General features: G+C 39.1%; 2 protein-coding genes across 2 annotated transcripts in view; one reads left to right on the top strand and one right to left on the bottom strand.

Moving 5' to 3' along the window:
* The window catches only part of AMMECR1 (AMMECR nuclear protein 1), a 130080-nt gene extending 118930 nt beyond the window's left edge, over positions 1-11150 (top strand). The window contains exons 4-6 of the mRNA XM_080652991.1: positions 2521-2611; positions 4253-4349; positions 6702-11150. Of these exons, the coding sequence (XP_080509117.1) occupies positions 2521-2611; positions 4253-4349; positions 6702-6816 (303 nt within the window). The 3' untranslated portion in view covers positions 6817-11150. The remainder of the gene's footprint in view (positions 1-2520; positions 2612-4252; positions 4350-6701) is intronic.
* Positions 1-23119, bottom strand: part of TMEM164 (transmembrane protein 164) — a 326422-nt gene that overhangs the window by 22901 nt on the left and 280402 nt on the right. The window lies entirely within an intron of this gene.

Raw genomic sequence — 23119 nt, 5'->3', positions numbered from 1 at the left:
GGGGACCAGGCCTGCAGGGGAGGGCAGTTGGGAGGGACAGGCCTGAAGGGGAGGGCAGTTAGGGGCAACCAAGCTGGCAGGGGAGGGCAGTTAGGGGTGACTAGGCCTGCAGGGGAGGGCAGTTTGGGGGGACCCAGTCCTGCAGGGGAAGGCAGTTGGGAGGGACCAGGCTGGCAAGGGAAGGCAGTTAGGGGCGATCAGGCCTGCAGGGGAGGGCAGTTGGAGGGACCCAGGCCTGCAGGAGAGGGCAGTTGGGAGGGACCAGGCTGGCAAGGGAAGGCAGTTGGGGGCGATCAGGCATGCAGGGGAGGGCAGTTAGGGGGAACCAGGCCTACAGGGGAGGGCAGTTGGGGGCCATCAGGCCGGCAGGGGAGGGCAATTGGCGGGAACCAGGCCTGTAGGGGAGGGCAGTTGGGGGTGACCAGGCCAGCAGGGGAGGGCAGTTAGGGGTGACCAGGCTGGTAAGGGAGGGCAGTTAGGGGTGACCAGGCCAGCAGGGGAGGGCAGTTGGAGGCAACCTGGCCTGAGAGGAAGGACAGTTAGGGGCGACCAGGCTGGCAGGGAAGGGTAGTTAGGGGTTACCAGGCCAGCAGGGGAGGGCAGTTAGGGGTGACCAGGCCTTCAGGGGAGGGCAGTTAGAGGCAATCGGGCCAGCAGGGAGCAGTTAGGCATCGATCAGGCTGGCAGGGGAGTGGTTAGGGCGTGATCAGGCTGGCAGGCAGAAGTGGTTAGGGGCAATCAGGCAGGCAGGCAGGCGAGCGGTTGGGAGCCAGCAGTCCTGATTGTGAGAGGGATGTCCGACTGCCCATTTAGGCCCGATCCCATGGGCAGTCGGACATACTTCAAGGGGTCCCAGATTGCAGAGGGTGCAGGCTGTGCTGAGGGCCTCTAGTATATATATAAAAGCCTAAGCGACCTAACAACAGAATGATTGAATGACCGGTCGAGGTTGCTATGACGTGCACTGACCACCAAGGGGCAGATGTTCAACATAGGAGCCAACCTCCCACGGTCCCTCCCCCCCCCCCCCCCCCCCCCCCGGCCAGCCAGCCCCGATAAGCCCAATTCCTGGCCAGGCCAAGGGACCCCACCCATGCATGAATTCATGCACCAGGCCTCTAGTACTGATAATAAATAGATAGAAGACATAGCCACAGAGATAAACTTGAATAAAAAACATAAGCTCCTCAGAAGACTTGACAGACTAATGGATGAGTGGATGAAGACCTGGGGGAAAATGAAATGGATTTTCCAGAGAATCTTTTTATTCCCTGGAAAATTGGGAATTTTCAGACTATGGGTTGAAGAAGCAAAAGGAGTTTTATGGATCCCTTTTCCTCTTCTAGACCTTCACATCCATGCAGACAGAAAGGGTTAAGGTCTATGTTTTCAGTCATCTGCTCTACAAAGAAGCCTCTTTCCTGGGTAAAAAGTTTTACCTGGCCTTACATCTTCCCTCCAGTACCCTGGATGACCTCACACTCCACTTGGGGACCATTGATGTAAAGCAACCATAGATTTGGGAGAATAGAATGGAATTGTTAAGCTTTTAAAATTTCATTTTTATTATCAGTGTTTAAAAACATTGTACTTTTTATTACCTTTAGCTCTACATACAGTATTCTATGTAAAATATATGGGGAAAGGACAAATTCCTTTTCATTGGATGCTAATCCAAGAAAAAATACATTACTTAAAAAAAAATTAGCAAGTAATTACCCACACTGACTTAGAAGACTATCTTTTTTAGGGCATCACCTAAAGTTTGTTTCACATAAAAATGTTATAGTGGTCTCTGGGTTAGTGTAAAAGAAACTGCAAAAATGCGCTGCCCTGAGTGATTAGAAATCTTTATTGCTCTTAAGTTTAGCAATAGTATGTGAAGGCAGTGATGCAGATAGACAGTGAGGGTTTGCCACTGGCCCACTTTAAACCATAATACATTTTTTAAAGAACAACTATATGTAATGATTGATGATCTAGGATCTGGTTGTTGGTTTTTGTTGTGTTGTTTTTTTTTTCAGTCTGATCTGTGATGCTTATCTACATGTAATTTAAGGTTATATATGACTTATTCTACACACAGCCCCAGAACGGTTGTTCTGGTTCCAAACGGAACAGCACAGCCTGGCACATGCTGGGCACATACAAGTAAATGTTTTATATTTCATGGCTATTATAATGGCTTTCAAACCCAAAGTCAGTACTTGAATTATAACTGTCTAGTCTCTTTAAGACTACACAGTTTGGGAAAGGAGTCAGCACCAAAATGGTTGTTTTGGTTGCAAACAGAAGAGCATAGCCCAGTGCGTGGTGGGCACATCAGATCAATGTTTTCAGTATCCACTATCATAATGCTTTTCAAAACCAAAGTCAATACTTTGGAAAGAGAAAACTGATATGCCCTTCCAAAACCAAGGGGGAAAGCAAGAACTGCATTATCTTAAAAGTAAAATTATAACTTTTTCTTTCTGTTTCTATTAAAAAGACCGTACTAATAAAACTGCCAATTTCTTTCAGGTGGGTGTACATGGCATTAGAATAGAATTCATCAATGAAAAAGGATCAAAACGCACCGCCACCTACCTACCGGAGGTTGCAAAGGAGCAAGGTCATTGTTGTACTTTATTTCATATGATCTGGTGAAGAATTTAAACAAATATACAAATTGAAATGCAATATCTGACCCTGTAGTTATGATCAATGTCAAATTATAAGAAACGACTCTTCTGTCACAGCCACTGCAATGTCTGTATGAAATCGGTTAATTATACAGAAGTTGAATCCCTGCATTGAAGTTTGATAGCAAAAACACACCAACATATACTTTTAAAAAAGCAAAGATTTGTAAAAGCTGGGTGTTATTTTAGGCAACAGTTTATATAAATTTTAAGAGCCATTTTCCCATATTCCATTGTGCTACAGCCTTGTGTGGTATAAACAAGCCTTTGGTTTGATAGTCAGCCACACAGTTCATTGTCAGTATCAAACATTTCATTATTAGGTAGTTGTCATTACTCATTCTGCTCCTGTTAAGATTGTAGGTTAGGAGCATTGAGAATACATGAAGTAGTATTTTATATACTTGGTCTGCATTTCCAAGTCAACAAACGTTTTTCTATTTTGCAGATAAAACACAAACCTTTATGAACCACCACTGTAACACAAAATAACCTTCACTCTGTAGTGTTTTGTCCTTTCTAGCCACTACTAAATTTTAGTTTCATGTTAGTTGAAATGAATATACCTTCTTCACTTTATGGAGTTTCTTTTCTCATCAGAAACTATTTGTAATTTGGTTTTCCTGTGTTTGGCTCATAAATATGTGAGATACATAACAGCAAAACTTAATATAATTAAACCTCCAACAAGAGAGTTAGTCTTTAAGGCAGCTATCTGAATATTTGTTAAGTTGCTTTCAAAAATGTCTTAATCCTGTAGTTCCATTGACTTTGTAAAGCATTCATAAGAAATAGAGGGCCTCAGATATTCCATTCTATGCCAGAACCAACAAAAATGCCCTCAATATTGCAACCAAATACACTTGATTGATGACAGAAGTTACCTTTAGAAAGAACAATTACCATGAGTAAGTGTAGGAGTCCTAAATGCTACTGAGGTGGCACAATGACATTTAAGCTCTCCCCTTCGTTTTATTTTATTTATATATATATATATATATATTTTATTATTATTTTTAATTGTTTGAAGTATTACAAATAGTAGTACATATGTCTCCTTTTTTTTTTCCTTCCCCATTGACCTTCCCCCGGTCTCCCCTTCCCCCCAGTACATGCCTTTACCTGCCCCCTCCCCCCAGTGTTTTTTATCCATTGGTTATGCTTATATGCATGCGTACAAGTCCTTCGGTTGATCTCCTAAAGCCCCCCCGCCCCCCCGCATCCCCTTCGTTTTAAAGATGTCACTGTTAGAAGAGAATACAATGCTTGTAGTTTGTTTACTGAGACATGATTTGAGCAGTTACTGCCAGCCTCCTTGCCTTCGAATGTGGGTGAGATAAAGAAGCCATTGTTGTTAGCCATGTTGGATAGCTAGAACTTAAGGTGTGTGGTGGTGAACTTGCTTTTCTACAGGATGAAATCTTAGCTCTTTTGTGTGATTTTTAGGACCAAAGGAGTTGATGGCATTTGATGAAAGTGATAATTGACCTCTCTAGAAAGTCATTTTGTATTTTACCAAATGTACTTTTTACATGTACTTGACTGTATTTTATCTGGTCTACTCTCCACAGGATGGGACCATATTCAGACCATAGACTCCTTACTGAGGAAAGGAGGGTACAAAGCTCCGATTACTAATGAATTCCGGAAAACCATAAAACTTACCAGGTACAGAAGGCATTTTCTAGTGCAAAGATACCCAGTACATTTTGATGCATGCATATGCCTGTAATCCTTTGATTTCTTTGGTCTCTCTAACTGTACCTGCTTCTCTTTTCTGAAACAGAGTGGAAATGAATGACAGGGCCATACTGAGGATGGATACAATGGAACTATGCTTGTCAGTAAAGCCTGTAAAATGTATGAGCCCATCCTTCCCATCTTAGCTCTATGTGATCACTCTGGCTTTATATGAGCAAATCCTCTGGGCCTTTAGACTACATTATTGAAGAAAGTTACCTGAATTAGCTGTTGGCTAGCTTTTGACATGGCTTAGCAGAACCCCAAGATTCTGATAAACAGTCCTCAAATTTGAATTAACCTTAGAATTTTGGCAGTGATAGAAGTCTCCCATGAAAGCTTGCTGAAAAATACAATTAAGCGAGACTCACAAATGCTAAATAAAGTTCTGCATGGAATAATAGGCATACTTATTTTAAAAGGAAAATATCAACATTTTAGGAAAACGGGTTGTGGTTTCCATTTATTTTAATTCCATAAAACCACATTGAATGCCTGTGGTCTAAAATGGCCTCTTCTTAGCTCTGAGGAGTTACAACTTTGAAAATGCCTCTATCTCTGCTCTCTCTGAGTTCATAGTCTAATTGAAGGACATGTATAAAGATGATTATTAATATAAGGCAGAATGTGATAGATGATGTGAGATCATAAAGTAGGGGAATAGGAATTCCAGGAGGGGTTGGGAGTAACAAAATTTAAAACAGGAGGTGTATTTGAAGCTGGACTTTAAAAATAGGGAGAATATTTGATAAACAGAGTGGAGGAGAAAAGGAATTAACTAAAGGGAACTTTGTGAATTACCACAGGTAGGTGGCTTAGTACAGAGCAAGTTCTGAGGAATGTTCAATAGTCTAATTTGGCTGGTCTTTCAGTGTATACATAAAATGTGGTCATTAGAGGAAAATATGGCAAAGAAGGTAGTTTGGGTCAGAACAAAGAACCTTAAGTTCCAGACTAAGAAGTTTAGACCCAATTCTATAGGCAATTGGTAGTCATTGAAAGATTTTAAAAAGATGGATTTGGGAAGGTGTAAGATTAGAATTGGAAGCAAGAAAAGTAGTTAGAAGACATTACTATTGTCTAAGAATATCTGGAAACAATCCAAATGGAGTGAAATGGGAGCCTTAACAAGAGCTGTGGCAGTCAGATGGGAAGAAAGGAGGGAACACATAAGAAAATATTGTAGAAAAATGAAAGGACTTAGTCATCTTTCAGAAGGAAGAAAGAAGAACAAATCAAGGCTTTACTGTAGACAAAAGGGACCAAGATGATCCCTTCAACCAAGAGAGGAACCACAAAAGGAGAGTCACATTTATGCATTGATTCTGGATTTCAAGTGCCTCCTGGGATATCTGTACATTAATGTCCAGTAGGTTATGAATGTGCATGTGTAGAGCTCATGGACAGAGATTGTGACTGGGGATCATCTGTAAAGAGGACATAGTTTAACCTGAGGATAGGGTTCATTGAGCAGGGACAGACCATAGGGTCAAAAGGACTAAAGGTAGAAATGTACGAAAATCCTACAAGGCAGGAGTAGGATGAGTAGCTATAAGGAACAGTCTGAGTGGCAGGGGGAGAACCAGAGGAGTGTGGATTTGTAGAACCCATGGCACAAGAGAACTTCAAAATGGAAGTGCTGAGCAGTAACATATGGGGATGTCAAGCAGGAGGAAGAGTGGCCTTCTGAAAGAGCAGTCACTGTGGAGCCAAGATGAATTGAGCTAAGGGGTAGTATGAGATGAGAAAGTACACATTAATTGCTCCTGAGAAGTGTGGCAATGAAAAAGCTAGAGATGAGGGAAAAGAGGGTTTGGGATACTAGGATTAAGTACAGCTTTTTGTTGTTACTGTTTTTACTTAATGGTAAAATCTGAGTAGATGTGTGGACACAGGGGAAGGAATGGTAAAGGAGGGAGCAAGGATGATCCCAGAAAAAAAAATTAGTAAACTGAGTGAGTAGTATACATGATGGTAATAGGTTGCCTTTCCTCTGTTCCTTCCTGTTAGCAAATTGTGGATCAGAGGGCAGTACAATTTGTAGAACAATTTAAACAAGGAGTAGTAGAGTGGAAAGAACACTTAACTCAGATTCTGGATTCCTGGGTTCTGATCTCAGCTTTGCTACTTATTAGCTGTGGGACACTGGGCAAGTCACAGCTCCTCTCTGGGTCTGTTTCCTGACCTGTAAAATTACCTCCAAGGTCCCTTCTAGCTCTGATACTGTCATGTCATCTATTTTTGGATGTTAACTTTGTCTCTTCCCTGAATTTCTTTCAGGTACCGTAGTGAAAAGATGACCCTGAGCTATGCTGAATACCTTGCTCATCGCCAGCATCATCATTTCCAAAATGGCATTGGGCATCCCCTTCCACCATACAACCATTATTCCTGACACTGAGCCGCACAACCAGTCACTGGGCCTCTCTGCAGACCTCTTCCCAGGAGACCCTGCCCCTTCTTGGTCTAGCTATCTCTTTTACTGTACCATTTTATGATGATAGTTTCCGTTGCCATGGTGAACCTTCAACATAGTCAATTAAGAGCATCATGGTAACGGGTAGGAAAATGGTATTTGTTAAGAAGATCCTGTTTTATTATTTTAGGTCATTGATTTTTTTTTTTTTGCAGCATATATCATTTGGGGGATTTCTTTCCTTACAACATTATATAGAATTCTGCTTTGCTATGCCAATCAGATTTCTATCTTTCTGTCTATCTTGCTTTCCTTTTCTGTCGTCTTCATTCTTTCTTGCTTCTCTTCCTCCCCCCCCCCCTTTTTTTCTTTTGACTATGGATGGAAGAAATTGTACAGTTTTTAAGGATTTTATTTAGGTTTTTCTTTAGTTTTCCTCAGTAAGATAGATAATTTTTCATAGCTGAGTTTGGGAGTAATTCATATGAAATTCAGGTATTTGTGTATTATTCTTGAATTTGTCTACAATTAATTTTGCTATGGAGCTTAGTATGTGGGTCTCCACTCCTTAAGTATATGTTTTTACCATGGTTAAAATATATGAACTTTAGTTCTAGTATAGAACATTTGAAGGTCCATGATAGGGCTTGTCACAGAGAGTGAGAAATCATTTATGCCTATTGTGTTGGTTATCATAGGAGAGACTGCCTCATCACTTTATAGAACCAACTTACAAACTAAAACACTGTTTTAAGAAAGTACAAGCTACCTTTCAAATATGCTATAGAATCATTTTGAAAAGCAGCAAATATCAGGAAGAGAGCAGATACAGAATTTAGTGCCTTTGAGAAGAATATAATTAAGTGGAATTAAGAGGGGGGTAGAAAAAAGGCAATTTAGAGAAATATTCTTGTAAAATTTTATTGTTTCTATGTTGTAAAACAACAGATTAGACAAATTCTTTACTCTTAAATATTTTTTTAAGCTGAAATAATTATTTTGAGCAAATAACCAAAAAGAAACATGTGTCTATTATGTATTAATTTAAATTTGTGAAGTTTACGTTTCAATAAGTCATGATTGGCCAGAGACAATTTTAGCTACCATTTAAAGAAATGGTAAAGATAATCTAGTGAAACAGAAGTTCATATATGACATGATTTCAGATGTTTGTAATGGGGACAATACTGGAGTTTTAGAAATACTACAGAATAGCTTGAATCTCTTTCTGCACTACATACTTTTGATAGAAACACATTTACTATGTTGATGTTATGTCACAGCTGTAAAAATGGAGTTGGCATTTAGATGCGATGTAGTTGTTAGAGCTGAGATCATTTGCAAGTCTTCTCTTCCCATGATACATACAGAGAGAATTCCTAATGTCAATAGGAGGTCCATGTGTATATCCCCAAGAAAAATGACAGAGGATTTTGGAGAAAGATTACCTTCATTTTTATGGTAGAAAATGTGTGTGTGTGTGTGTGTGTGTGTGTGTGTGTGTGTGTGTGTGTAAATATTTTTTTCAAACAGGAAACCAATATATCGAGTGATGAATTTAAGTATGGTGCAAAATATATAGTTTAAAATATGGGATGTCACTGAATATCAAATGGCATAGCTTATACATATAGTTGCTGTGACAAGTGACAACTGCTAGTTCGGAATTCAAAAACCCTTTTCTAGTTTGTGAAGTAATTGGCTAAATTCATTGTGGCAAATCAAACTGTTTTAGTTTTTGATGAGAGTTCTTAGAAGTTTGTTGGTATTCCTTCATCCATAGCATCCATTGTTGAAACAACCATTTTCAGTTGCGATGCCTTAACTAAGAAGCCAATTGTTGGCCTGAAATGCAATCTCAGTAGCCAGTTCCATTGAACCTAGAGATTTAGTCAGACAATGCTAGCTGTTGGGTTTTAGAATGGGATTTTGAGTCCTTTCATTTCTACTTGGGAGCATTTTGGAGCAGATTAGTCTTTCAGTATAAGAACAAGTGGCTACCTGATGGAAACTTTTTCTTGCCCTTATAGGGAAACTGAGCACAAGCTGAATGATATTGTCTGCTGCAAAAAAGTAAATAAAACAAACTGAGGAGAGACAAAAGAGACCAATCTTATCCATCTTATCCATCATCTCATCAGTTCAACAGGCTCCTCATCCTGATTGAACTCATGGTTAGAAGTTTTTTCTAAAGAAAAGATCTATTACATACATATTTGTATGTATACATATACATACGTACATATGTGTGTGTTTATGTATTTAACGGTGCTAATCAATCTTGAGCAGGTCACGTGACTGGTCATGCGGACTCTAAAATCATATCAGATTTTTTAAATTTCTTGATATATGCAGATGTTATACAGATTTTCTTACCAGTGTAATAATGTTATACTGAAGAAATAACCATCCTGCAGGCTTCAGAGGACTCAGTCAGCAATATTTCCCACCATGGCTTGGGGGAAAAGGATAGTTTTGTCTCCTTTTGTATTCAAATTAATGCACAAGTGCAGTTTTGTCTCAAGACTTTGTAATGTAAAGGGTGTTCTACAAACTGTAATGGCGTGCTTCAAAGAAACAAATACTAGACCCTTTCACCTTTGTCGTATATTACAAAATGTTAAATATGTGGTTTGAATTAACTCTGAACATGTTGAAATATGTAGCATGTGTTTTTAACTCTGACAAAGATTCTAATTGCACAGGTTGTGTTCTTAGCCAGTTGTGGTTTATTTGTTCAGAAATACAAATGTGAATTGCACTCATCACCAGTATATTGTATAAATTCAGTGATCTTTAAACAGCTCAGACGTAATACTTGAACTTCATTTGAACACAAAGTTTACATAGCCCCCCCTTTAAATGTTAATTAGTTCCATTTATGTTTTCCATTTTCAAATGCAACTGGGTATTTTTCCTCTTGGAAAATAGTACGCATTTTACTTTGGTATGTACCGAAAGGCTTCCATTTCTGGAAGGATTTTCTTGTCCTTAAATAAGGTCAGCCAGGTACCAGATTCTAAAAGAACAATTTCTCCCCCCTCATTAAGTGGCCTTCTGACTGCACGAGAATGTGCTACTACCCTTTCTAGTCTCCCCTACCATAAGAGGTTGGTGTGATTAATGGAGGAAGTGCCAGGCTTGTTCTTTTCCCCCATCCCGCTTAAAGAATTGTAAGATTTTCAGTACCATGCATACAGTCCCAATACCCAGCACACCAGAAGTTTGTGTACTGGCCTCTTTTCATGTCTTCAAATGTGCAGGCAATTTGAAACTGTCATCTGGAATAGGTTCCATCTCTTACGTGTGTTAGATCAAACCAAAGAAGCCCCCAGCCATGCCCAAATGCTGCTCCAAAAGCCTGCCTTCCAGTCCTTAAAAAAACCTTGCAGGATTAAATGTGTTAACTTTTTTTATTTTTGTACAGTTTCTAAGTGATTTTTGCTAGTGATATTAAATTGAATTAAGTTTATTTGGGGGTGTGAGAACCTCCTCAATTTAAATAAACTGGTGACTTTCCTTTTATTTTTTAAAAACGGAAACCTGTTGTGTGCCTCTCGATTTAAGGGTTTCTGATTACATTATTCTTAAGACCAGCATTGATCCTTTATATACAAAGATATGTTTTCCTTGTTTTTTATTACTGTTTCAGAAGAAAATAAACCTTTTATTTTGCTCTGGACCCAGTAACTGCGCTGGTACATAGACGCACTGAGAAAACACTTTTGTAACCACCTCTGACTGTTTTTGTATATCAAAGTTGATTACTTTTGAAATATTTGGATCTAGTTTCTAAGTTATTTTAGTGTTTTATATGTTCCCCGAAATCACTTTGAATCGGTCACCAGCATAATGAGTTTTTGGTGATGTCATGGTGAGACTTGTAATGAGCAAAAGCTACCTGGTGTAGCTTTTCTTTTCCTTCTTTCTTAGGAATCTGCTTTTTGATTACAGTAAGACATCAGAGATTACCTGAAATCCCTTCAAGTATAACTAGATCCTCCTTCCTTCCACATTTAATTGCTTAGTACAGTGGTCGGCAAACTGTGGCTGGCGAGCCACATGAGGCTCTCGAGCCGCAGTTTGCCGCTCTGTTGACTAATGAGTTTGCCGACCACTGGCTTAGTAGTTTGAAGAAACTATTGGAAATGGGCATTTTATATGACATGTTTGGCTTTAAAATATAAAAGAGCAAAATAAAATGAGAAGGTTTATATGGGTCTGTAAGGTATGGCTGTGGAAAGATATTGTAGTAGTTTTGACACTATTGTTATTACCTTTAAACTCATTTACCCAATAAAATGTTAAAACTGAGTTACCATTTGTTGTTTCTTTCTTTAACCTGCCTCACTGGATATTGGCCTCGTGGGTACTTCTTACTAAAGCACTCACAGTGGAAGACTTTGCAATAATATACTTTGGAACTGGCATTGATTTATTTCCAAACTAACACTTGGAATACCTCACCTGCCTTCAGCTGTTCCCTACCATATCATTTGCCTTTTTCAACTTGCCTAGTCCTGAAACCTGGCTTGGCGAGATAGTCTAGCGGCTGGACTCTAGCCTTTACTAGTCTAGCGGCTAGAGACTCTAGGGGTGGGCAAACTTTTTGACTCGAGGGCCACAATGGGTTCTTAAACTGGACCGGAGGGCCGGAACAAAAGCATGGATGGAGTGTTTGTGTAAACTAATATAAATTCAAAGTAAAGGAGCGGAGGGGAGAGCAAGAGAACCAGATAGAACAGCCGGGCCGGTAGTTTGCCCAAGGCTGCTAGCCTTTACTGCTTGGTCTATGCTGGTCACGGATCTGAGACAAGCATCCAACTTGAATTTCTGGGGCAGCTTAGCTATGCTTAAGCCCACTCCAAATTTCTTCCAAATCAGTGTTTCCCCGTTGTAAGCTGGTTCAGTGCCATTCAGTGAAACCATCTGATGAGGTGGGAAGCCTTTCTTTTGCCATCAAGTCTTTGCCATTTTCTCACTACAGGTCAGAATCTGAAAATACCCAAATATGGCCACTCAGAGCTGGTACACTTTAATACACACAATAGGCATACCACAGAGTTAAACTTATTACCTGTTACTTTTCCATTTCCAGAGTGCGATGAGATGAACTCTATTCACAACTTGGGCTTGGGAAACTTCAAAATATGGCAGGGCAACTGGTGCTCCTGACTTTCAAGGGCCAGAGAACAGTCTGCAGCAAGAAAGGAATCTCTTGCTGGGCTACCACTATCAGCTGTTGCCTTCTCTCTCTCTGGAAAGGCTACCAAGGACATTGTTGAAATACTTTTGCTTTTTCTAAATCATTTGCTGTCTCAGTTTCATCATGAATATTTCAGGATTAATTGCTAGTGAATATATGCAGGGCAATTTTCTGTTACATTGCCCCAATGCCCCATTTTCCATGTGAATTTGATGACACGGAATTTTATAACACGTGCTTATGTCAATCAGTAACTAAAACCAGCCATCTCAGATTCTAGAGTATGATTGTGGTTTGAATAGTGCTCCATTAAGGCCGCCATCTGCTCAAGGTTTACCCAGTTTCATCATTCATGTTTAATGATACATGGGATTTTAAAAACGATTTAGACAATATTAATAGGTTCAGGTAGAATGAAGTAATTTAATGAGTCCACAGCATTCATTTTTGTAGCATTAGTGGTTAACTCAATGGTCTGGACAGATTTCAACTTCAGTAATCACACTGTACCTACCTAAATTCTTCCCAGAGTTTAAGCATTTCCTCTTTAGATTCCATGCCCCACTAGCACCTTTTAAATAGCTCACTGCTTCAGAGGACAAGCGGGGCTGTGAGGGATGAGACGGTGGCTCTCTATTGGTGGAAAATACTACCATATCCAAAGGGTGCTATAAGTGTGGGTTGGGGAAAGTATGTTGTGAGGATATCACACCTGGATTCAGAGCTACCATCAGGAGAATCAGTGAATGACAGCCCATTCAGAGAATGGCTTTTCCCACCCTGTGCATCTCTGACTGCATGAGCTGAGGCAAGTGTGGGTTTGGGCTAAGTAATCTCTGATGGCTTCCCACCTGTTTGCCCAGGTTTTTCACTTGCAGGAGGAATAATTTAGTGGGTAGATACAACTGAAGCAGGCCTTGGGCATACTACTTTGTCCACTACATTAAAAAGCCTTCCGTGATCCTGTAGCCTATGGTTCAATCTCCTGTTCCAAACCCCAAGCCTGTTGAAAGAAATCTTTCAAGAATCAGAGGAAACTGCCTTGGGTCATAAGCTCTGTTTGAAGCCAGCTGATATCCTCCCAAGAACTTAATTATAACTGTGTTTAAAATGACTTTTAATATATTATGTTCATAGTGTACTGACTGTGCATCTTAAATTGTATAAATGGACTGACCCAGAGGGCTGGTGAGGGGCATGCACTTGCTGATTTCCATCATGACTGATGATCGCATTAGTTCGAGAGAGGTTAGATGTAGGATGCGCTCAGTCTGGAGCATGCACTGGGCAGTTAGACAGTGGCTGCATTACATGCCTCTGTGCTCACTGCCTGCCCTGGAGTCCTTGAGCCCATGCTCTCATCTTAAAAAGTTTCAGGCAAGTCACAAGGGACTGGTAATTTGTTCAGCCTTTGGTCTCCCTCCAGGGTGAAAGAACCTCTTTGCTTTCTTAATCAAAATCTTAGTTGGCCCTTCAATATGTTAAAAATATTAGATTAAATGCAGTATCTCATTGTTATAAAATGCAAACATGTAACAATTACTTACAAAGTTAATGAGAATGATGACACTATTTTAATGACTAAAAGTTTGCAATTGGGGGTAATTGATGACAATTATAGTTATAGTCTCTATTTATTTCTGTACTAGAGGCCTGGTGTACAGATTCCTGTACCAGTGGGGTCCCTCGGCCTGGCCTGCACCCTCTCGCAATCCGAGACCCCTCAGGGGATGTCAGAGAGCCTTTTGGCCCGATTCCCACAGGCTAGGCTGAGGGACCCCACCGGTGCACAAATCCATGCACCAGGCCTCCAGTATGCATATAAGATCTTTGGTTAATCTCTTTCCACCCTCCCCCATTCCCTCTGAGAGTCATCAGTCTGTTCCATGTTTCCATGCCTGTGCATTGAGTGTCTGCTCCCTGGTGGTCATTGCATATCATAGCTACCGGCTAGTAGGCTGGCCAGCCGGTCACTTAGGCTTTTATATATATAGATCCTGTTTTAGCTGTACAACAGCAAGAAGGTCCTGATTTGCATAGAAGAGGTGATATTTCACTTACGTTGTTTTATGAGAGTGGGTACGCAAAATTCTGATGCACTCAACCTCCCAAGAGAGACCTGAGAAGGCCTACAAGAAGTTCAGGCAAGAGAAGCATTCCTCCTGAGATTTCAACAGAAATAAGTCAATGCAACGGCTGCTGCTAACCCATTGGTGGTCTTCAGTTGCCATTCAGAATGTAACACATGAGGTGTTTCTGTTAGGTATTTTTTTGTTTTTTTATTACAGTTTATAGATACTATACATTTAAACCACACACTTTTTTGAATCAAATGTTTATGGAAACTTGGATCAGTTCCAACAGAATGCCAGGTCCCACAGGACAATCTGAAAACCACTGCTAGAGCTGCCACATGCCTAGTTATTTTGAGAGCCTTTGGCAAGCCATCATTTCATCTTTTCCATTTTGGCCTTTTCCTTCCAAATGTCAGGCTCAACATGATCCATCAATATTTATTGAGTGCCTATACCCCCAGGGGCATGGCACTGTGCTTGGTTACAGAATGAATATAGTATAATTTTTGTAACACAGATTAACAGTCTACTCTGAGCTAAGCATTGTGAGAGGCATACAAGTTAGGTCTAGTTGGGAAAAGTCATTCACACTAGGGCCCAGGCAACATCAGCCTGGATTTACATGGTTTCCACTTCAGAGTGACATTAGAGCAGGGTTGTGGCTGCCCCTGTTGGAAAGTGGAATTTCTTTGGCCCTCCAACATGTCAGCAGCAAAACCACCCTGCATTGGGCATGGTCATAACTTGGTGAGTGGAGGAAGAGATTGTTTCTGTTCTTACAATGTGGCTGTCTTGCTCCCTATCCAGGGGAATGTGCAAGGTGTTTGGGAGAGAAATTATGTGATTGTATAAGCAACATATTTATGTATATGCAGAATGGTATTTGGTGGCTGAAAGTTGTGTTTCTTACTGCAAAACTGCCCTCTAAAGGGCATCAGGCCCTTCCCGTGTCCAGGAGAGAGAGAAGAGCACAGGTGGATACTAGGCACATTGCTCTAAGAAGCTTCCTTGAGGCCTGAGGAAAAGAAAATTTATAGCATGTCTATTGGTTGAAAAATTATCCCATGGGGGGATCCATTTATGGGGTAAGAGGAGGAAAGAATAGTAGGGGTATACCATCCAAAGAGGGGAATCAGAGTAACTTTCTGAATCACCTGCTACCTAAGAAAGGGCAGGAAGGCAGTATTAAAGTTGGTATTGTAAAACAGGAAACACATCTAGCACACAATAGAATGTTTAAATCACATATTTTAACTGACAGGAAGCTGCTGAGAGTTGTAACTATTGCCTGAACACAAGGCAGATTTGAAATGAGTTGCTATAGTCCCTTTTCATCAAACTAGCATTTCCATCTAAATGGTATTCTGGATTGATCCAAGGTTACTGTGTGTGTCAACATATGTAAGCGGATTCGTGTGTATCAACATGGGAGATAGAGTTGGCCAGACAGCTGGATGGGGCAGTCATAGTCGCCACTCTCACATAATCCTGGCAGAGTACAAAGGGTATGTTGGACTGGAAAGTGTGGGAAACCCCCATCTTTTTGAAGGACAGTACCAGTGTGAGTAATGCAAACATTTCCCTAAACTTTCTCTGCTTCAAACATTCAAATGAATTCCAGGAACTCTGTTTGCACACATTGCCACCCTGCTGGCATAGGCCTCAGCAATGGCCCCTTTCCCACAGTTGTGGTCTGGAACAGTGGTGGGTGTCCATAGTGACCTCTGTATATGAAACCATGCCCCTTGGTGACTTGGTTCTTGTTTATCTGGCCTAGCATATGTGGTCCATCTTACTCATGAGTGATAGAATTTTAAAAGGGAACAAGGTGTCAATCTGGTTATTCAAACAGGATGTGATTATTCCTGAGTAGATGGGAATAATCGCCCCTTACTACCCCACTTGGGTTTGTACCATTCCAGAAGAATCTCTGGCATTGAGGAAGGTCAAATAGAAATTGCTAATAGTCAGCCCTTGGCTGGGAAAGGGCAGGCAACACTCTTTAGGCTAGAGAAGGTTACAAAGTGAGTTCTGCAAGCGGGGTGCACAGGGCACTTAAAAGTTAAAAAGAAATTCCTTTCTTTCCACCTCCTTTTTTTGACATTTTCTTTTATTGAGGTGAAATTCACATAACATACAATTGACCACTTTAAAGCATACAATTCAGTGGTATTGGGTGTATTCACAATGTTGTACAACAACCACTAGTTCTCTCTAGTTTTAAAAATTTTTCATCACTCCATAAAAACACCCTATCCCAATTAAGAGACTGCTCCCCTTTCCTCCCTTGTAACCTTTAATATTTCTGTCTTCCTGAATTTGCTTAATCTGGATATATCATACAATTGGAGTCAAAGAATGAGTGATCTTTTGCCACTGGCTTCTTTTACATAGCATGTTTTCAAGGTTCACCCAAGTTGTAGCATGTTTACTTCATTCCTTTTTATGGCTGAATAATATTTCATCACAAGTATATACCACAATTTGTTTATCCATTCATCCATTGATGGACATTGGGCTTTTTCAAACATTTGGTTCTTATGAATAATGCTACATAAACATTCGTGTCTAAGTGTCTGTGTGGATATATGTTTCCATTTTCTTGGATGGAATTGCTGAGTCATATGGTAATTCTGTTTAGTTTTTAAGGAACCATCAAATTGTTTTCATAGGGCCTGCATGCACCATTTTACATTCCCACCAGTAATGGATGAAGTTTCCAATTTCTCCACATCCTCACCAATACTTGTTATTATCTGTCTTTTTGGTTATAGTTATCCTAGTGAGTGTGAAATACAATCTCATTAGGGTTTTGAATTGCATTTCTTTAATCACCAGTGATGTTGAAAATCTTATGTGTTTATTGATCTTTTGGAAAAAATGTCTATTCAGGTCTGTTGCCAAGTTTTATATTGGGTTACTTGTCTTTTTGTTGTTGAATTGTAAGATTTTTAAAATATATTCAAGATATTAAATTCTTATCAGCTAAATGATTTGAAAGTATTTTCTCCATTCTATAGTTAGCCTTTTTCACATCCTTGATAATGTCCTGTAATGAACAAAAATTTTAAATTTTTGTGAAGTCCAATTTATCTACTTTTTCTTTTGTTGCTCTAGTTTTAGGTGTCAGATCTGAAAATCCACTGCCATGCTCTGGATCATAAATATTTACCCCTGTTTTCTTTGAATAGTTTTAGCCCTTATATTTAGGTTGTTGATCAATTTTGAGTTAATTTTTGTGTGGTACGAGGTTGGAGTCCAATTTGATTTTTTTTTAATGTGGCTATTCATTTTTCCTAATATAATTTGTTGAAAAGACTGTTCTTTCTGCCTCTGAATGGTCTTGGTACCCTGGTTGAAAATCAATTCACCACAGAGATTTGGGTTTATTTCTGGACTTTCAATTCTATTTCATTGATCTATATGTCTATCCTTCTGCCAGTACAACCTTGTTTTGATTACTCTAGCTTGTAGTAGGTTTTGAAATTGGAAGTGTGTCTTCCTGCCTTGCTTTTCTTTCTCACTATTGTTTAAGCTGTTCAAGGATACTTGAGATTCCTTATAAATTTGAGGATTGGCTTTCCATTTTTACCAAAAAAATGCAATTTTTATAGGGATTGCAATGAATCTATAGATAATTTTAGGCACCACTTAACAATGGGGAAACATTCTGACAAACCCGTCCTTAGGCCATTTCACCATTGTGAAAACATCATAGACTACACTTACAAAAATCTAGGTAGTGTAGCCTACTATACACGGAGGCTATATTGTATATCACTGATATATATGCAATTCGTCACTGACTGAACATCCATCATTATGCAGCACATTGGCATCTTAACAACATTATGTCTTACAACCCATGAGCACAAGCTGCCGTTCCATTTATTTAAGTCTAATTTCTTTCAGAAATATTTTGTAATTTTCAATGTATAAGCTTTATTAACTCCTAGGCTAAATTTATTCTTTTGGATGCTATTCCAAATAGAATTGTTTTCTTAACTTCCTCTTCGTTTTGTCCATTTCTGGCATATAGAAACACAACTAATTTTTTTGTTGTTGATCTTATACCCTGAAACTTTATTTATTTATTAACCCTGGTAGTTTTTTTTTTTTTTTTTGTGTGTGTGTGTATTCAATGGTATTAGTTTTTTGTGTGTGCATTTAATGGTAATACCATTCACTATATATAGATATGTGTGGGCAAAAGTAGGTTTATAGTTGTTCATATGGAAAAGAATACAATAATTAATAAATAATAATACAAGAATAAACTATTTTGCATACTCACAACTATAAATCTACTTTTGGCACCCCCCCCCAATAAAATCATCTATAAATACAGTTTTACTTCTTCCTAATTTGGATACCTTTGATTTCTATCTTTTGCTTAATTGTTCTAGCTAGGACTTACAATGTTGAATAGCAGAGGTGAAAGCAGACATTCTTATCTTGTTTCTGGTCTCAGGAGGAAAACTTACAGTCTTTCACCAATTAGTATGATGTTAGCTGTGGGCTTTACATATATGTCCTTTATCACATTAAGGAACTTGCTTTCTATTCCTAGCTTGCTAAGGGTGTTGATGTTTGTCAAATGCTTTTTCTGTGTCTTTTGAAAAGATCATTTCCTCCTGTGTTCTATTAATGTGGTGTACTGCATTAGTTGATTGTCTTGTTGAGTCACCCTTATATTTCTGGGATAAATCCCATTTGGTCATGGTGTATAATCCTTTTAATGTGCTGTTGGATATTTTATGGAGGATTTTTGTGTCTGTACTCATAAAGGATAATGGTCAGTAGTTTTTTTCTTATATCATTGGCTTTGGTATCAAGGTAATGTTGGCCTTATAGAATGTGTTAGGAAGTGTCCCTTCTGCTTCTAATTTTGGAGGAATTTGAATAGGACTAGTGTTAAATCTTTACATATTTGGCAGAATTCACCAATGGACCCTGTTAGTTGGGAAGTTGTGTGTGTGTGTGTGTGTGTGTGTGTGTGTGTGTGTGTGTGTGTCTGTTGAGAGAGAGAGGGAGGGGGAGAGAGAGAGAGAGAGAGAAAGAGAGAAAGAAACATGGATGTGAGAGAGAAATGGATTGGTAGCTTCCACATGTACTCTGATTGGGGCCGGGGATTGAACCTGCAACCCTGGTGCGTGCCCTTGACCGGGAATTGGTAGTGTGGGCCAATGTTCTAATTACTGAGCATCACTGGCCAGGGCAGTTGGGAGGTTTTTTATTACTGATCCAAACTCTTGTTATATGTCTGTTCAGATTTTCTATTTTCTAGAGTCAGTTTTGGTAATTTCTGTGTTTCTAGGGACTTGTCCATTTCATCAAGACTTATCTAACTCGTTGGCATACAACTGCTTATAATATTCTCTTATAATCCTTTTAATTTTTGTAAGGTTGGTGGTAATATCCCTGATTTCATCTTCAATTTTAGTTATTTGTGTCTTCTTTTTTCTTAAAGTCTAAAGATCTTTCAATTTTGTTGATCTTTTTAAAGAACCAACTATTTGTTTCATTGATTTTATTTTTTTTCCTATTTCATTTACCTCTTCTCTAATCTTTATTGTTTCCTTCCTTCTGTTGGCTTTAGGTTTAGTTTGCTCTTATTTTTTTAGTTCTTCAACACATAAAGTTAGGGTGTTGATTTCAGAGCTTCATTTTTAATGCAGATGCTTACAGCTACAAATTTAACTGTGAACACTGTTTTCATCATATCTCATAAGTTTGGTATATTGTATTTTCATTTTCACTGATCTCAAAGCATGTTACAGTTTTTCCTAGTGCTTTTTTCTTTAACCCAATTGGTTGTTTAAGAGTATGTTGTTTAATTTCCTCATATTGATTTTTTTTTAGTTTTCCTTCTGTTATTGATTTCTAGCTGCATTCCATTTGTTCAGAGAAGATACTTTGATTCAAATCTTTTAAAACTTATTGAGAATTGTTTTATGGTCTAAAATATGGTCTATCCTGGAGAATGTTCCATGTACACTTGAGAAGAATGTGTGCTCTGCTCTTGTTGGGTAGAATATTCTGTATATGTCTTTTAGGTCTAATTAGTTGATAGTATTGTCTTCTATTCTTTATGGATCTATTGTCTGAATGTTCTATCCATTATTTAAAGTGGGATATAAAAGTCTCCACCTATTATGGTAGAACTATCTATTTCTTCTTTCAGTTCCATCAATGTTTCCTTCATATCTTTTAGAGCTGTTATTTGGTATGTATATGTTTATAAATTGTTATATCTTCTTGATAAATCAATTACTTTATCAATAAAAATGCCCTTCTTTGTCTTCTTTATAATTTTTTCACTTAAAATCTATTTGCCTGGTATTATTTAGCCATCCTAGCTGTTTTGGTTACTACTCTTCCCATTCTCTCACTTTTAATATATTTGTATCTTTGCATCTAAATTGAGTCCCTTGTAAACAGCATGTAGTTAAATAATGCCTTTTAAAAACCCATTTTCCCAATATCTGTCTTTTTTTAAAAAAATATATTTTATTGATATTTCACAGAGAGGAAGGGAGAGGGATAGAGAGCCAGAAACATCGATGAGAGAGAAACACCGATCAGCTGCCTCCTGCACACTCCCCACTGAGGACGTGCCCGCAACCAAGGCACATGCCCCTGACCGGAATCGAACCCGGGACCTTTCAGTCCGCAGGCCGACGCTCTATCCACTGAGCCAAACCGGTTTCGGCCAATATCTGTCTTTTTTAAAAGTTTCAATTTTTTTCTTTTTTAATCCTCACCGAAGGACACGTTTTCACTGATTTTTAAAGAGAGAGGAAGAGAGATAGAGAGAAATAGAAACATCATTGATGAGAGAGAAACATCGATTGGCTGCCTCTGGGGGTCAAACCCACAACCTAGGTATGTGCCCTCACCGGGAATAGAATCCACAACCTTTTGGTGTATGGGATGATGTTCCAACAAACTGAGCTATCTGGCTGGGTTACAATATCTGTCTTCTAATTGTTGGGTGTAATCTATTTACTTTTAAAGTGACTACTTATAATGAAAGCTTTTTTCTGCCATTGTGATATTTATTTTCTACATGTCATATCTTTTTTGTTCCACAATTCTTCTAATAATGCATTCTTTTGTGTTTTTTGCATTTTTTCTAATGCACCATTTTGATTCATTCTTCATTTCCTTTTTCTGTATGTTTTATTTATTTTCTTAGTGATTACCATGGGCATTGTAATTAACATCCCAAATTTATAACAACTTAGTTTGATCACTTTTGGTTTTTTTCTTTCTCTTCCTTTTAAATAAACTGTAATTTTAGAACAATTTTATGCTCATGGCAAAAAGTACAGTTTACATATACTCCCTGATCCTTGCCTTTCCCCAGACAGCCTCCCCTACTACCAACATCCCACACCAGAGTGGTACATTTGTTGCAATCAGTCAACCTCCATTGATACATCATTATCATCCAAAGTCCATGGTTTACATTAGAGTTCACTCTTGATATTGTACAGATTAAGGGTTTTGAGAAATGTATAATGAAATGTATTCATCATAATATCATACAGAGCAGTTTCACTGCCCTAAATATCCATCTGTGCTTCACGTAATCTTCCTTCCCTCCCCACCAGCCTTGGGAACCACTGATGTTAATAACCCCCTTTTAATTAATTATAATAGACAACATTTAGTGAGCGCACATGTGAGCTAAGGACCATGTGGTACACTTTTCAACAGCTTTATGAATTTCCTATTTTATAGAACAAGAATCAAGTTCAAAGAAGCTATCAGTTATCAAAGGTCACCAGTCAGAATTTAAACCACGTTTTTCAGGCTCCAGAGACAGAACTTTTTATACTTCACTCTACTGTCTTGATAGGATGAGGATAATGGTGACAATGATGGTAGCAGTGGTGATGGTAATGGCGGTAGTAGTGACACCTAACATTTATGTAAACAATTCTTACAATGTGCCAATCACTGTGATAAGTGCTTTATGTATTCAATCCTCACACCAGTTCTATGAAATAGGTACTATTATTATTGCTATTTTATAGATGAGCAAACTGAGGCCCAGAGAGGTTAAATAATAATCTGCTTTAAGTGCACAGAATCTACTTAGTGGAGGCTAGTTACTACAATGAAGACTTCATTTTGACCATCCACTATCTCTTTGTAGGGCTGGAGATGGTAAAGACATAGGACAAGGTGTTCCCCTGTAAACCGATTAGTTGGTTGATTCTTTTTTTTTTCCATCCTTCCCAAGGATATGTTTTTATTGATTTTAGAGAGAGAGAGAAGGGAGAGAGACAGAAAAATGGATATGAGAGAAACATCTATCAGTCACCTCCAGTACACACCCCAACCAGGAAATCAAACCTGCAAGCTAGGTATATGCACTGACTGGGACTTGAACTTGCAACCTTTTGGTGCATGGGACAATGCTCCAACCAAGTGAGCCACCCAGCCAGGGCTAGTGGGTTTGATTCTTGATGTTCAAAATCCAGAGATTTAAACTTGTTATTTGACTCTTTCTTACATAAGGGCACATGAAGTCTGATAGCATGGCTTTCAACGGCAGCAGACTCTGTCCTTGGCTGTCCAGCCTTAGTTACTGTCTTTTTTGTCACAGGAGGACTGCCCCCAGGCTTCTGGGTACACAACTAGGGCTCAGAAATAGCCCCGTAATCGGCCTCATCAGCTTTTACGGAGGCTACTTCAGGAGGGGCCTAAGTAGGCCAACACTTTAACCCAGTTACATGAGGGCAGCTGTAATCTGGGCTGATAATGTCTTGTTAAGCTCTTGGGGTTGGGGGTGGGGGGAAGAATGTCTAAAAACTGCTTCCTGTGCCCATGTCCCTGGATCCCCCTGGAGTTACTCGTTCCCCTTCTGGAAGAGTTTGGCCTAAAGGCTCTAAGAACCATGCTTAATTAGAGTGTCTGCCAGAACTGAGGGAAGGTTAGTGGTAATTTCCAACTGCAGTGAATGTCCATGGCTTAGGCTACCCTTAGTTAA

The sequence above is a fragment of the Plecotus auritus genome (genome assembly GCF_963455305.1).
Source record: "Plecotus auritus genome assembly, chromosome: X".
Taxonomy (NCBI): Eukaryota; Metazoa; Chordata; class Mammalia; order Chiroptera; family Vespertilionidae; genus Plecotus; species Plecotus auritus.
This window is presented reverse-complemented; position numbering and strand designations above follow the sequence as displayed.